This window comes from Ylistrum balloti, unplaced genomic scaffold (assembly GCF_031769215.1).
Source record: "Ylistrum balloti isolate Yb309-2 unplaced genomic scaffold, AGI_CSIRO_Ybal_v1 Utg369858, whole genome shotgun sequence".
Taxonomy (NCBI): domain Eukaryota; kingdom Metazoa; phylum Mollusca; class Bivalvia; order Pectinida; family Pectinidae; genus Ylistrum; species Ylistrum balloti.
The window spans coordinates 800082-817974 of record NW_026782007.1 but is presented as its reverse complement, the minus strand read 5'-3'; the positions used below and the strand labels follow the sequence as shown (position 1 = coordinate 817974).

Sequence of the window (17893 nt, the reverse complement as noted above, 5' to 3'; positions counted from 1 at the left end):
GCGAGGGATCAGAAATTATTTATAAAATGATATTTTCAAGCATTCAATAAACATAATAAAACAAAGAAACAAAAATTAAATAAATGAAAAAATAAAATCGCAATGTTCATAATGTATATCAATTGTAGTTACTGGTCCTTTTGTAATCATTACATATCAACTGATTAAACGATAAAAGAATTTGGAAGCCAATCAAAATAGATTCAAGTAATTTTCGTTCTTTTAACTTTTGTTCCACAAAACATTTTAACTATGTTGTAACAGAACCCTCTTTTTAAATATAACTCGAAATATGAGTTAGAAAAAAAACCGCTCTGTAGTCAATTGAAACATAAGATATATACGGTGTATAAAGATATATACACCTATATATGCGTACCCATCTCTCTTAGCAACCAGGTAAACAATATGGCCGCCAGATCGATAATTTTGCATTAACGATCTTACCTGGGAGCAGTGATCTACCTGGGCACATTGACAGCGATGTGTTAAAACCGGCTAAGGATTAATCTACCGGTATGGATTAGCAGATATAGACGAATGATTTCTGTGTACGATCAGGAAATGGTCACTTAGACCTGGATATGTAATTGGTGTCAAACTACAAGTAATAATATAGCGAAGAAAATGACGAATAGATCTACTCGTGCCCGCAGTGGAAAGAAGCGAGGAATTCGACTTGTAGATCTAGAATTCCAAAGTAACATCCAGGGGAAGGAGAATATTGAAAATGGCAGACGCCCTCATGGAGGCAATAACGGTATGTATAATATTAACATATGTTTACTAATTAGAATGCGCAGTTAAGTTTCAACACATAAAGACAGCAAGCATTTGATAAATTAAATGTCTTCGTGTTGTATAAATGGTATGTTTGCCATTTAACTGTTAAAGGCGGATATATTAGGTGTGTACAGTACACCAATCCACATAGTCAGCAGTAATATTGTGTACCCAAGGTATATAGAGTATTGAATACCTACCCCGGCCATTAGTACTTGGTCAGAATTACAAAAACCTGGCCAGGTTTCTTAACACACAACAGTCGTCTAATACTTCCTATAACACACGACTATCGACATAACACTACACTATTTAAATGCCAGTATTTTCAATACATTCTTCATTCTATATGTGGAAAGCCCGAATTTTAAACCTTATTTTTTTACATTCAATAAACACTTAAGTAATTACGTTACATGTTTGTTTGAGTTTTGTTCACACTACCTTCAATATGTAATATAAGTAGGAAATAATATTGAAAGATTCCCACTTGAAATAAATGTCGAAGGGAAGTTTGATAACTTTAAGACTGAGGTGATGATAGACGTCAGGCGATACTCTTTCCTGTTCATAAGTCTCCTTTCCCAAGAATCAATAAAAGCCGTAAATTTGTGTTATATTCTGAACAGCAAATGAATAGAATCTTTGATATCTGATAATGAAACTTACATTTATCAAACGAGTTACGGCAGTTTACATTGAAATTATTGACGGATGGTTTCCTTTATTCAATAAGTCTTTTGACAAGATGCCACTTTTGAAATACTTGGGAACTCGTGTCGTGGTGGACATTGTGTTGTAAATTATCAGACGAATATCTACGTACCTACGTAACGTTTAAGTTTTTATCTCAAATAAATAAAGTGTTCAGTATAAATACACCTTACATAGGTCAGGTAATGCTTTAGTGTGAAATGTTATATACACATGTAGATCACGTGTTTTACGTTTGATTTTTGTTTGAATTAAGGGTATATGTTACCTTACACTGTGTTAGGTTTAATGGTATATGCTGCCTAATACATGGTTGTCGTAATTTATGTTAAAGTTTTGATGATTAATACTTCACTGAGCGTCATAGTTGTGACTCTTAATACTAACACGCATATCACAATTGTATATCATTGAGTTAAGGGTATATGCTACTTTACCATTGTTCCGTCGTTAGTGTTATAATTAGGGACATACGATACCTCATATACTATTTTCCAATTTGTGTAGGAATGAGATATACATGCTATCTTACACATTAAACATATCAATTGTCTTAGAAATTAAAACGAAGACTAAACCTAGAATATGTCCTTCACACATTGTGATTTTTGTTAAAGTTAAGGATATATAATACCTTCATTAGAAATTAGAATTTTTTTTTTTTGCTAAAACCTCCCATTTATAGTAAGTATACCAGTCAATCCGGATATTTCATTCTGTTGTGTACAGTAATACTGTTATGTACAGACTTTGTACCCCTGTCTGTTGTGTACAGTAATACTGTATGTACAGACTTGGTACCCCTGCAGTAATACTGTTATGTACATACTTTGTACCCCTGTCTGTTGTGTACAGTAATACTGTTATGTACAGACTTGGTACCCCTGTCTGTTGTGTACAGTAATACTGTTATGTACAGACTTGGTACCCCTGTCTGTTGTGTACAGTAATACTGTTATGTACAGACTTGGTACCCCTGTCTGTTGTGTACAGTAATACTGTTCTGTACAGACTTGGTACCCCTGTCTGTTGTGTACAGTAATACTGTTCTGTACAGACTTGGTACTCCTGTCTGTTGTGTACATTAATACTGTTCGGTACAGTCTTGGTACCCCTGTCTGCTGTGTACAGTAATACTGTTCTGTACAGACTTGGTACTCCTGTCTGTTGTGTACAGTAATACTGTTCTGTACAGATTTGGTACCCCTGTCTGTTGTGTAAAGTTATCTATCTATTGAGTACAGTAATGTTTGCTCTGTATAGACTTGGAATCTCGGTCTTTTGTGAAGAGTAGGTTCTGTAAATTTATTTTGCAATTCAGTCTCGTATTTCTCTTTTTCAATGATAATTAGAGAGTAGTCGATGTGTCTAGCGCGTGTGTTAACTTTTCAGATGATCAAACTGTTGTCTGCTTGTGGAATAAATAGAGTTGCCTCTGTATTAAAAACAAAATTAATCTAAAAAAATATGTCACCACCAGTTTAAACATTGACGGAAAGCGTCAACTCACTAATCATTTGGTTTTACTAAACTTTAAGTGACAAGTCAGTAACAATAATAATTCGATATCCTTCCGAGGTGACGATCTCCATACACTTCCAACCAGTTCCTATACTTGTATTATTTTTAGCCTACAAGTTATTGCCTTAAATAAACTTTTTTTTCTGGCACTATACCACAATGTTTGTTCAGGTCGGAGAATCTTAATATCTAACACTTGTCTCTTTGTTTATTTATTTTTTTATTTGGTCTATCAGTCATCATTCGGATCGTGTATATGATTATATTATATAACATCAAAGCAGTTCACATGTTATTTTCAATATTGATGAGAAAACTCTCTTCGAAACTAAAACCCTCTGAGTGTTTAAAAATGTCGATATCGTAAGTTCATGTGTTCCTTTTCTTGTGAATACAGATCTTCTTCAAATGTTAGCCTCTTCATAAAGACATATTAGTCAGTAATTGTGATATGATAATTTGTTATCAAGAGAGTTTGAGGAGTGGCTATCTAGAATCGATCTAAATGTCTCCAATTAGTCATTACATACCGATAAGAAAGGATTTACTGGTCTGTAAATATGAATAATTTATCGAACATTCTGTGTACTTTTCCTGCTCATTTTATCTAAAATCATTGCTTTTGTCTACATTTACTTCTTTTATTTCCCTCCTTTTTCATCCAACATTTTGGTCCACAGTAGCCTCCATTTTAACTCAACCTTCTCGTCATCTTCCCCACTTCATTTCCTTCTATCTGTCCACTTCGGTTTTTGTCCGACCCTCTTCTTTGTTACCACACTTTCCTACCTTTATTGCCGAAAGTTAACAGTTATCTCGTCTTTTTACCACCCCACCACCCCCACCCCCCCCCCCCCCCCCAACCTCCCACCCCCACCCACCCAACCCCCATCTCCGTTGTTTCCTCCAATTTCCTATTATACTATTATATGTCTCATGTTTATTCCTTTTTTGTCAATCTCTCTTTCCCTGCCCACCAATTCTCCTTTATACCCACCCGTTTTCTCTCTATTGTCGTATTTTTTCTTTCTTTTGCTTGTCATAGTTTTTGTCCACTTTTATCGTTGTGTATACGTTTTTATCCTCCTCTCTGTCACTTCATTCTGTTCGTATATTCTTAATATTAACTTATGCTAGATTTGACCCTTCGTCTACAGTAAAGTCACACATATGAATTACACAGAAACGAAGTGATGTTATACACTGTATCAAACAGTTTTTTAATCGTTAATTTCAAGGAAAACATATTAGGTATTGTGGAGAGGGAGGGACCGTCGTATACCTGGTATATATACGATGTCTCCTTGCCTGAACAGTTGTATTATTACGAGAGAGCCTGCACTGATTAACACCCCCCGTTACATGGTCGCGGACCGTGTGGGACTAGTCAATCCATACTGGTGTTTCCTTTACTATTGTCGGTTCGAGATCATAGGCCCATTCACACGTACTCAGCTTTACATATCGGTAAACACCAATGAACTTTAACAATCAAAGCCGAAACTATGTTTGTATGTACATAATCTATGTCAGATGTGTTCGACCACTGTGAAAAACTCAATGAAAGTCTAAAAATAGCAGTTTATATAAGTCGCCCGAGGATTAAATGTAAGAAATACAATTAGCGTATATTGATTACTTATACTCAGTAAATTAATGAAAAATATGTATCAAAATATCTCCCTCTGTCTTATATATATATATATATATCCCTTCTCTCCCCCCTCTATCTCTCCCCTCTCTCCCATCTCTCTCTCACCTCTCTCTGACGTTAATTCTTTTTTCTGATATTCTATCTGAATGGCATTTCTATCTAGCCTGACAATATTCAAAATATTGATGTCTGGCCTTGTACGTTACATATCATACATATTTTGTATATTGTGACCAGGTGTGATGTTTACATTGTAACATATTATGCTAACACTTTACGGCAATCATTGTCTTGCACACTAATTCATTGGAAGGACTGTTACAAAGAATGCAGTTTAAGACAATGTACAATCCAATCTGTGCAAACGATACACTATACTCCTCTATATAAGTCTGACCGAATACCAGTCTGACAAAAAATCACAATATCATCCCTAAACAAACCGTTGTAAACACTTTGAACAGCCTTGCCAAAGGAATTTCACGTTTAACAACATCTTTGTAACATTCAACAATGCAGAAGTATTTAAAATCTATTTGGCGACTTCAATAAACGATATCTGTGAAAATCTTGGATGTTATCAAATAGTTCGTCTTTTAAACCTGCCACTGGGTTTGTGTTTACTTACAACCCTCCAGCGGCAGAGGGATATTATTTAAGCTTCATTCCTCTTGTGTAATGACATCCAATTAAAATACAAAACGTTGTAGCTAGATGGTGTGGTATAACTGTTAGCCACCAAATATTATTATAAAGAACAAAGCGAGCTGTTCACAATACGTCAGCTGAATGAGAAGGACAGTATCGTATTTATCTAGTCTTGATCCCAAAATATCGGATGAAGTTTAGCAATGCATAGCTAAAATATGCGCCTTTTTCCAAAATGTAAATTTGTCAATAACTAACGTTAGTAAATAAATAAATTGTATATATATAATGAGGATACAACAAATATGCAAAAAGAAAAATGGCAGGTACAATAAGCCAAGAATCAAACTAATCAACAACGGGACCAGGCATGCTTCTAAGAGATATTCTAAACCCAAAGGAAGTCAAAGGACACGGGACTGAAATCGATCACGGTTCCCCAAGCAACGCCCATTTGGTGATAGGTTAAGGTATAAGGATCAGACAATATAATGATCCAACTTTCTTTTCATATTTTTTAAATTTTAGTTAACGGAATTAAGGTTTTAAATAGCGACACGACAGACGGTAAACCATTATGAGCTCGAACCAACACCTGATTTCTATCCCATTGAGTGCAGTGATATTTATCAGTCGGGTTTTGCTACATTAAATATAATCGAATGGGCCTGAGTGATTCTATCTCGGGTAAGGTGTTGGTAACACAATATCGTAACGCTTACCTATTCAAATTGGTATGTTTATAGATAAGTAAATGGACGCACGTGACAAACTGAGTTACAGAACATTGTCAGTGGACTTTTACACCTTTTATTGTTAATCTGACCAACATTTGTCATCAAAGTGTCCGGTTTAAATGGCAAACAGTAATAAACCGTTGTACTCGCAACTGCCGTGGAAATGTGATAGTGTGATGAAATTTAAGTACCTTTTCATGTAGAATAATTTATTTTTCCTGGGTGTTTATTGAAAGCTAATGTATCACGTAAAAGCATGCTGACAAATTGATAACAGATTGAACAGTGAGCCCTGTCCGGACAATTAAGTCTTTTAGCTGGAAATTCAAACGTCTGTGCCCCCATAAAAAAAACTTTGTGGTAATAACCATACGAATATATAAAATGAATCTATTAAATTAGTTAAAATTGAATTGACGCAGTCTGATAATTTATCGTTAGGAAATCCGACACAAGATAGCACGTTTTTACTGTTATGGATTCGACTTTTGGTTGCAATTCAGGAATGATAATGCCAAGGTAGATTTTACCTAACATTCATACCCATGTAACTGGGTGTTCTCTCACTTTGTCATAGTGATCTCATGTCACACAATAGACATCGATCAATATCAGATTGATACCCAGAAATCAAATTCCCAACAGCACGAAAACTAGTGCCAAGTACATTCACTTACTGGTTAGGAACGTCTGGCAATTTACCAGTACTTTGACAATTGATCTGTGTAAATGAACATTATTAATCACTTGAAAAAGATACTGGGGGGAATCTGAAGATTTTGCATTCAAAGCCCTTACTACTTTGATCTGGTGTGGTTATTTTTAGCGTTCAGGTGACACCTTTCATCGATATATTTTTTTTATTTCCTATCTGTTCTTAAAACGTATGGGGTCACATAGCCGACTGCCTAGGATTATTAAAACCCACCAACATGATACAAGCCAGACAGTTCAGCTTTATTTCATGATTAATGTAAAATGACTTCTGTCAAATCATGCATTTTCGATCGGTATAATTTTAAAAAGACTATTTCGTTGACTCTTGATGTCTCGGACAAATATAACTAAATTAAGTTACTTAAACTAATTATAACGGTTCTTGAACACATGGAAATTAATCACTTCACAATATATAAATAATTAAACATTAAATCTGATTTTGTAGGCACCAAGAAGCATCCACTTAGTCCATACACTTACAACCGGGAACCGACTTACCTACAACAAATACGGGACGAATTAGATCGCAGCCAAACAGAAAAGTTTGTCGAAGGTCACAGGTCACCCAATTGGGCAATAGACACTAGCAAAGAGTCGAATCACAGTGGGGAATCCCCCTTGTTCGTCCACGGTCTCCTTAGCGCAAAAAAGGTAAGTGGTGTGGCTGTTAATAAGACCTGTATTTTTTATTTGTTACATTGTGCTGATGTCATATAGAGAAAGTGTGCTCGTTCTTGTATAGAAAATGGACTTTAAAGCCATTGCGCTTGTGTGTCCTTAAGCTTCTGTACTGCTAATTAGTACGCCTAATGTATTCAGTTTTTTAATATTGCAACTGTGTTGAGGCCTAATATAGCTATTATATTCTTGTATTGCTAGTGCATTGACATCCTAAAGTCTAGTGCACTGATGTCTTGTGATTCTAGTGTATCTAAGTCAAGTTTGGCTAGTGCACTCATGCCTTGTATATTCCGAGAGGTAGCAAGGAAAAACGCTATATGTTAACGTTGATCTATCGACAGATTTGACTTTGTACCCCTGTAGTAAAATGTCAATGACTCTGATTGGGTGTTACGTCATTGTAAATCTCCCCGCCACACAAATTCCTGCCAGCGAATGTGATTAGAAATGTATTAGCCAGTAGACCTTTACATACTTATCGTGTAACTAATGAGATTAAGAAATTCACATCTAAATCACCAACATTGACTAGGGCCTATAACTAATTGGTTTAATCGTAAATCAGTTGACAGTTTAAGAATTTATACACATATCCTGAGCTAGAAATATTTCTTAATTCTTATCATTGCACCACAAATTTGTTTAAAGTCAACTTGCTTGAGAATAACGAATTTGAAATACTTGTTCGACATTGCATATTCCTAAATGATCTCAATTCTGGCACCGTAGTGACGGCATACTGACGTCATCGTGAGAATTGACAATGTAAGGATTGATGTGTAAGCCGGTGAATGGCAATGCTAAAACATACTGGTTTTTCATTTCTCTTTACTTTGAATGAAGACGTATAGTAGATTCATATCTCATCGTGATATCCATGAATTACCGAAGTCATACTCAAACGACGTAGTTCTTACAATGACATATATTGATTAGGGACAACTTCTGAAAACTAGAACTGTCATTATATCAGAGAAACTTTCTATCTTAACAATTTCACAGTATTCGGGAAAATAGTCGCTGAGGTTTAATTTCGCCCTCTGATAAAATACATATTTTCGCCCATGGTTAATTTCATGTTTGCTGACGCATCAAATATTGTCCACTTTTCATTTCCGCACTAATTGAAAAGGGATGAAATGGTGAAAATGATACTACAGCGAAAGTTTTCCCGTTTTCGATACTCCATTGATTAGTCTATATAAATTTGTGTACTATATGTATGAGGTTAATCATTATCTGTTTGTAGTACGATCAGCACGGGAAACATCTACATGAGCCTCGAACTAAATCTCTCGTTAGAGGGCGCTCAGCTCCACCAAAGAGAAGTGGAACACTTTACTATCGACCAAACACTACGCACCAGTACCTCTCAGCAACTGAGCTGCACCAAACCTCGCAGTCTTCCGATGCAACGAACCTCAAATATGGCCGACCTACTCGTACAACGTACGGTATCATTTCTAAATGCCCATTTAATGGAATTTTGACGAAATTGATTTTCTAAAAAATCTTAGTATGGTCACGGACATAACTATCTAGATATAATTCTGTAGTATAGGGTAAGCATTCAATACAATTTTAACTGAGTAATATTTGTTACATATATACATGTAAATGTACCAAGACACTTCAATAAAGATATGTTTATACTTAGTTGATAACTAAATTATATTGTCTCTTTTGTATAGGTTATTACGAGCTAGACAAAGGAGCAATTCAGCACCTGTTAATGCATACACACAACGACGGGAAAGTGCCAAAAGTAAGACTTGATAAAAGATATTCTGACGTAACGAAAGATAATCGGCTCCGTTAATTAGGCTTAGTGCAAGATGTATGATTCAAGTGTCGAACACAACATCAGACATGATATCTGGTAGAGGCTACAATGAAAGTAACGTGAACGCAATACGCTCAGCTACCTTGTAAATGTTTCGACATCTTTTTAAATGCTCTGATACATTCTAAATAGACTACCTGTTAATGCCGTTTTTTGTCGTCTTTAACTCTCAGCTATGTACAATACATTTGTCAAGTATGGAGTACAGGATTTTATTTTGTTAAGAAGTATTTTCCTCCAATATTTTCTCTGAACAGTATTATTTATCTTTATTACAGAGATGGAGAGTACTCAATATTCTGCTATACCAACTCCTAGAGAGTAAGTATCTATCCGTCTGGTTTGTTTTCTTCTTTCACTGTGTAAAAGGATTACTACTTATCTTGAGATATAGAACAGTGCTTTGATACAATTAGAGAATCAGATCATTTTCCCATGTAGTTACTGATAATTCACGAGTCCTAGAAGGACGAAACAGCTGTATGATGTTGAATCAATGACGAGCCCTAGTAGGATAAAAACGGCTATATGATGTAGCATTACTGACGAGTCCTAGAAGGACGAAACAGCTGTATGATGTTGAATCAATGACGAGCTCTAGTAGGATAAAAACGGCAGTATGATGTAGCATTACTGACGAGTCCTAAAAGGACGAAACAGAACGGCTAGTAGGATAAAAACGGCTATATGATGTAGCATTACTGACGAGCCTTGAAGGACGAAACGGCTATATGATGTAGCATTACTGACGAGTCCTAGAAGGACGAAACAGCTGTATGATGTAGCATTACTGACAAGTCCTAGAAGGACGAAACAGCTGTATGATGTAGCATTACTGACGAGTCCTAGAAGGACGAAACAGCTGTATGATGTAGCATTACTGACGAGTCCTAGAAGGACGAAACGGCTATATGATGGACGAAACAAACGGCTAGCATTACTGACGAGTCCTAGAAGAACGACAGCTGTAATGTACATTACTGACGAGGAACTATATGATGTAGCATTACTGACGAGTCCTAGAAGGACGAAACGGCTATATGATGTAGCATTACTGACGAGTCCTAAAAGGACGAAACAAACGGCTATATGATGTAGCATTACTGACGAGTCCTTGAAGGATAAAATTGCTGTATAATGCATTTAATTGATTATTTTGTTCACCTGTGCCTTACTCTAATTTATTTTAATATATGCTATTCACCTGTGTGTCTTTTGTACAATGGTAATCAGTATACACCTTTACTAACAGTAAAACCATCGTTTACTTCATCACCTTTTTACCAGTTGTCGAAGAGACATCGACATCTTCGCTGTAATATGCAACGTATAACTAATATCAAAGAAATCGAGATACTAGGACTGCCGATTTAAATCAGTTTTCAAGTTAGTTACAAACGAAAAGGAAGGATCCCTCCCAATTAAGATTTGTGAATATATTCTCGCAATTAGTAACAATTGCTGAGAAGATAATATATATACTGGTAAGAAAAATCAAAACACGTCATCTTAATGAAAAGTGATATTTTGTAAATGTAGTGTTGCAATGTACGAGGAAAGTTTTTAAGAAAGCAGTTGGTAGGGGTTAACTGTTTACTTAAATCTTATGGAACAAATCAGTAACTTGAAACAAGGGCCGAATGATTGTTTTGAATATGTATAAATATTAAAAAAGAACTTCAGTAAAATGGGTGGTAATTCACTTTATTATACATTCATTTGATACAAATGTATTTTCTTACAACTGCAGTTGTATCATCCGTTTGGGTAAGCTATACAAAACAAGACAACATACCTAATTATCACAGGAGACATACTTCACCAGCCTCACCTACATATATATATATATATACTTGCATGATCAATGACAGAAATATTGATTTTTGTCTTGTACAAAGTATAGCATGGTTCTGTGCATTATCTGTTGATGTGTCTTTGGATAGTTTTCTCAAAGATTCACAACACTGTTAATACAATGTATGTTTCTCGTTAAAAAACATAATTGCCCAAACGCGTTTATATTACTTTGCCATTAATATTATTTATTCAGTGTTGTTTTATCTAAATTATAACTTAATCATGTATATAATCATTCGTCATTAATTAAACAAAGATAATAATATTTCAATTAACTTTTTTTTTTGTGTGTTAAGACCAACCAGAATGTTCAATAAATTTCATTATAGTCAGTGTGTGGGCAATTATGTTGGTTGTACAATGTATCCAACATGCATGTTTTTTATTCTTTATCATACGCTGATACAATGTATGTATCTGTGCCACTATTTAATCAGAATTTCCTTGCGTTATCATGATTGATATTTGTCATGTTATCTTGCTGTATGGTAGTATCTATAATGATCTTGTTTTTGTCGTTTCCTGAGCACGCACGCGTGTTATGCTACGTGGTGTTTCTTACCGAAGAGACCGTCATATTGTTCCTTTTATGACAAGGCGACGTTTCAGCTCACTTAAAATGTTTATAATTTCTTACTTGCCATTAAATTGTGTCCACTAAATCCATTTAAGCCTTATTAAAAGGTATTAGGAAATACATAAATACAACAAAGCTTCATGACATGTTCCCTGGATACAAAAATGTCATATAATTGTTATCTGACATAAGTTAACTTTAAGTTTCAATAAAGCACAACGTTTACGTGATATTTAGTAACAAGAACTATATGAATCTGACAAAAAACAACTTCCTCTTAACACAATATTATCAGAATAATTTTCTTGTCACTTTTGATAAGATTCAGAATCGTTTGCTGCCATTTTAACATCGAAAAATGGCTTGTATAATATCATCATAGTATTGTCCATTAGATGTGACGACACATTGGGAGGTTTAATGCTTCACATGCTGACGTCACGTGTTTACACATAGCCAGTGACGTTGTCGTTAAGTGTTATATAACGTGTGGTGGGACACTTCAATTATCCAACCCTAGCCTTTGTTTTGCAGGTTCTTATTAGCAGTTATGGTATAGATATTATTTGATACACTATAAGTAAAAGTGATATGATGCCTTATTAGCAGTGTAACACGTACAGGTTATGGTATAGATATTATTTGATACACTATAAGTAAAAGTGATATGATGCCTTATTAGCAGTGTAACACATACAGGTTATGGTATAGATATTATTTGATACACTATAAGTAAAAGTGATATAATGCCTTATTTCCAGGGCTGATGATTATTCCTCTGATGAGGACAATGATTACATGACTATAATGTATCTCATCGCCGACAGGTGAGGCGAGGGTTCTATTCTCTATCATATTAGTTTATAACTTTTCTTTTTATTTTTTATTTTTCTGTTTCCATATACCGGGGAATTTTCGGAGTATGAATTTTTGAAATGTTTTTGACATAATTACACACTTGTTAGTATAGCAATGAAATTTACTGAAATAAATTTTTATCAGTCAGAGGTTCGTTTGGAATTAAAACATGCAATGCTAAGAAAAAGTGAGAACAATATGAATCCCGATAAGTGGAAAGCCAATTAATTCCATGGACGGTTTTCAAAGTAGAAGGGTGTTTATTTTAAATTTTTATATATCTTTTTTTTTCATTTATTGGTTATGGTTTCTATTCCATGTTATATGTAGTAGTGTATAGATTTTTTTTATCTAAGGATAGATTGGATATTTTCTTTTGTTCCGGAGGGTGACGGTGGATGTACGTTTCCTGCCTGTACATTATATACAAGCTGTAGATTGGGTTTTGCTTGGCTGGTTTTAAGCTCCACTTCTTTATACGATGAAAATATCGTTATTGCATATGAATTTGTTGTAACTAGCTTATGTATTGATGATCAGTATTCAAGTCTGACTTAGCGTTGTTTTATTGTTTAGCTTGTAGGAGCTTCCTCACAAATCTAGATATTGACGTTCTCAACAGTCATCTAATGAAGATGATTATTTATTTACACAACATCTAGATTATAAGTATAATTTGATTATTTCATAACAAAGTATAACGCGATTTGATTATGGAGTGTCCACAAATCGTTATCAAACCTCTTTATTATGTCATGCTATTAGATACATCATCGAAATGTGAGTGATCACATTTTCACTTTGACGTCATCCATATCATAGACAATAGTATATATGATCAAGGAACAATGATTTACCTCTACGTTTAGGTATTTACCTGCCCGCAAAAAAGAGGAGTCTACGCATGCGTTTCTTACTGGGGCCCGCTACAACAGGTATGTGTTATGCGACATTTGGTAATATATTTTGACTTCATATACATCAGTCAGTTATGTCCGTAAATCTTTACCTTTCAAGAAATCTTTTATTAAATAATCTATAAGTAATGTCCGCATACAAGAGAACTCCCATAATTAATCAATCAATCACTCAATTAATCGATCAATTAATCACTTAATACTATAATTTCACATATCTTTATCTTTAGATTATCTACTATTCCCGTAGTTTGATCCGATACTGTAGACCGCAATAAACATAAAGAAAAGGGGATAATCACAAGCATATGTATATTTCATTCGTTCATTCCGTCTTTCATACAACCAGACCCTTCCATATATCATTTGTAATATGGAACGCAAGTGTGAAATATTATCAATCAGCATCATCCTCACAGCACAAATATCAAAAGAGTAATTGTCATTTAATTGCTTTGTCCATGATACCTACAGTAAATCTGCTAACTTGAAATACTAAATGAAATTAAATGCTACAGAACTATGCAAAGGGATTTCAAGCGCTCTGCCAAAAGTCATACCCCATTGTAATAAGACAAGAACAAATTATGATAAAATACATGTAGGTGATGCAAACAATTATTGTTCTATAATAATAAATCCGGTAAGAGAATAATTCTAACGTGTTTACTATGTTATTATGGGTTATTTCAGGGCACATCTTTTAGATGCTAAGGGCCTGACAGTGTATGGTGTTTACATGCCAAGAAAGAACCCGATGGCCTGCTTTATGACAGGGGCTGCTTCTTCACGTCTGAAGGAGAAAGCTGAAGAGGTTCCCCCGCCGCCAGGTTAGTCACAATATAATAACCTAAAATTAATATAAAACGATATCATATTAACAACCGCTGAAGTCCTTTTGTATTTTAAGAATATCTGAGGTATTCTTTTAATGCTTTAGTCTGATCATCGTCTTGTACATTATTTCTCGTTAGCATTTTAAAGGAAGACAAACACGTCTAATTAAGTGACTATATGCGTCTATAAAGCTAGAATAATACAGTTGATGTCTCTCTTTATTTGGTTAAAACATCGCAGATATGTTTATGAGGAAGGTTTACCGTTAGAGTATAGAATCCATTAAGATGTAGCAGAGACATAGCTACATATTTTCGTCTACTTCATACGTTTAAACTTTGTCAGCAGCATAGTAACTTCATGAAAGAAAAAAACAATACACTTCATCATGGGTTTGAATTATTGTTTTCATTAGTTAGAATTTATGATTGTTTCAATAATTGATTTGGAAAATAAGCTGAAATGTTAAATCAAAATGTTATTTTAATAGAGAATATATTTGATTAAAATAAGATTTTTGAAAAGTCGAAAGCATGATGAGTTGACATTTTCCGTTTTATCCGACAGATACACCGCGATCCGAGGTATCAGACTACCATGACCAAACGAGTAAACCGGAGTTCCACCCGAGACCATCGACAGCTCCAGGAAAAAGGTTACTATCAGGCAAAATGGTGACGCCTAGGGATCGCCCCAAAAGCGCGTGGGGTGACGCAGCAACTTCGTGTGATATCATACAGAACGAAAGTGAGAACTTATCCAATGACGAGACGTCTTACAAACAACAGATATTAGATGACATAATACTTACACCTAACGGTTTGAATGTCCAAGGTGACTATGGTGGTTGTGGTAACGGTAGATAGAGATCCCAACCTCTTTACTTTTCTCCATTAGCGCTTTTTTCTTGTTGACTGTCGTGCATTTTGCTAGATTACCTGAAGTGTTTTTGGCTGCTATGTACTGCTGATGTGAATGTAAGAAATGTTTGTTTTTGGGGTTTTGTTTTCGAGTTAACAAAATTACATTCGAAGATAATTCCACATGCAATTAATAGAAAACAGAACTATTTACGGTGCAATTTTTATCCGACCTCGACATTTTACAGCCAATATTTTCCTGACGTGTAATAAAGTTCTTGCTGCAAACAGAAAGACTTCGTGAAATCAAGAGACATGAAAGCACCATCTAAACTATCAGTATCTGTCCAATATGATTATATTGCACTATTGAACCACATTCCGCATTCGTTCACCGATCAACACATATCTATCATCTTATTTTTTTAGTTGAATTCATAAAAGCGGTAACATTTTTCACTTTAAAAGAATTGAACTATCATTGCTGCATATCTATCGAAATGTATTGTATGAATTATGCCTTCATTGAAGACCCAGAGTAATTAGAGAACATCTGAAAGAGACACATTGTATTGAGTATGAACAACATTTACATTGATAGAAATCTTCAGTATAACAGTAGTAACAAGCATGCTGATGACACCTATTGAACCCCTTGCTTACTCACCAAAATGTATAAATTTGGAAACACAAACTCAATGTTTGATATATGATTGAGATGCCGTTGATAACTGGCTTTGGGTTAGTAGTGGAATTAATTAGTTTGAACTTAAGAATAACATTATTTCGTCACAGTCGTTCTGAAATAAAGCACCATTTGGAATTGGTTTTTACATGTTTGAAATGTAATTCAATTATAAAACATATGTTTAAATGAATACCATAACGATAGTTGATATTTTCTGCCTCCCTTATTTTACATCAAACACCACTTAGCAGGATTCTGCCAAATTGTATAGAACGTTTAGGTGAATGCCATTGTATTTTCTTTCGATGATGTCATACTTTGTAATCACATTGCACGCTTTACCTTTGTGGCAGTTTGCTTCGCTTGTTTACATAAATGGCGTAACTTTGTTGTTAAACATCATCGAAAATATGAAATACACGCTGCAGACATGATACAGTAGGTTCCTACATAAATAAGTGTTAAAGCATTTAAATATCACACACCCAGTAACATATTGATAAGAAACATATCCGATTCTCGAAATTCTGTAATTTGCTATGCTTGCTTCTTCTTCTGCATTATTTTTATTTTCATTTATCATTTTAATTCGTTTGTCTTCACTAACTCATTCTAATTTCCGTATATATATATACATAGAAATTATATACTACAATTATCATTTTATAATCAAATATATATTCATACTCTTGCAAATTCATCTTTTGCTTCTTAGTTTGATAATATGCATGTTGTGTTCACATTCATTAAATGATAATTTGTTGCATGTTAAAATATATTCTGTAACTCGAAAGGTCAATTCCGAATCATTTAGTGTTAATAATGTATATCGAACTATTTCAACAACGAAATTATAAAAATGATTGAAAACTATTGCATGTTAACAATAATCTTAATTATTTTAATTTGAAATTAATGCATAATCAATTTCTATAGGTAAATACAACACAGTATACTTATTCTAGTTAATTAAAATTTACTAAACGAAAGCAAAGATGTCATAACATATTTATAACTTGAACACGATAATTTATACGAATATCAGTGTACCGTTGACTAATTTGTTGGTTTATGATTCACAGGCAGCCGAGTCTTGGTTTCTTTACGGTCCAGCAAACAATATTTGAGGACATCCGAATCGACACTCCCCAGCGTCACAGGAATATCCGTCCCAAAAGTCATTTCTAAGCGACCACGTGATCCAGTTGAGGAGACCTCATTGGTTAATCAGCCTCCCCCTACCCCAGTTGGCGGCTTGTCTGTAGTTGAAAGTGAAAGAGTAAGAAAGGCGTCTTTATCAGTAAAGGACTCGTCCATAGGCAGGATGGAAGATTCCACTGGACCAGTGGTTAAAAAACAAATTAATGTAGAACTTATTGATCAGTCTCTAGAATTACAACCAGAAGAGGTATTAGATGTAGAACATCCAGAGGACGATAAACAATCCGATAAAAGTGAGCCTGTTGATTCTACAATAGACCTCAAAAAGGAGGGAAATAACAATATTGTTAACAATTCAAACACTCACATGGACAATGGAAGTGAAATCAAGGTTTTCATGACAGAAAATAATAATACTGAGGGAACTGACGACAAAAACGAAAGTCCGGAAATGATTGAATCTAACAACGATACAGAAAATCTCTCTTCTACCGATCATATTAAAATTGAGATTAGCCATCCCGACGTTGACGAGGGTGAAAAAGGAACCCAAAATAAGAGTATTAATGAAAAAAATGAAGATATTGTCAATCAGGATGGCCCTGTTGTACAGTAGTTAAGTCCAAGTAGGTGTAAAAATGAAATTTAACAGTCTACTTTTTCAAAATCTTAACATCAATCCTCGGAATAAGTAGATCTTACGTGTGGAAAAAAAGTGTTTTTGTCTACTAGGACCAATGGCGATTGTACAATGAAATGGCAACCGAATTTGGTGTATACTTTACTTAGGGAGAGGTTAACTAATTCTTATATCATCGTTTAACTACTAATTTTTAA

At 34.5% G+C, this 17893-nt stretch overlaps 1 protein-coding gene across 1 annotated transcript; it reads left to right on the top strand.

Annotated features, from left to right (window-relative positions):
* Positions 1–627: 627 nt before the first annotated feature.
* Positions 628–17672, top strand: LOC132545864 (uncharacterized). Its single transcript, XM_060209535.1, has 9 exons — positions 628–760; positions 7223–7428; positions 8708–8907; positions 9150–9223; positions 9580–9622; positions 13463–13528; positions 14204–14340; positions 14915–15181; positions 16978–17672. The coding sequence occupies exons 1-9, from the start codon at positions 628–630 to the stop codon at positions 17670–17672; spliced, it is 1821 nt and encodes a 606-aa protein (XP_060065518.1).
* The last annotated feature ends 221 nt before the right edge of the window (positions 17673–17893 follow it).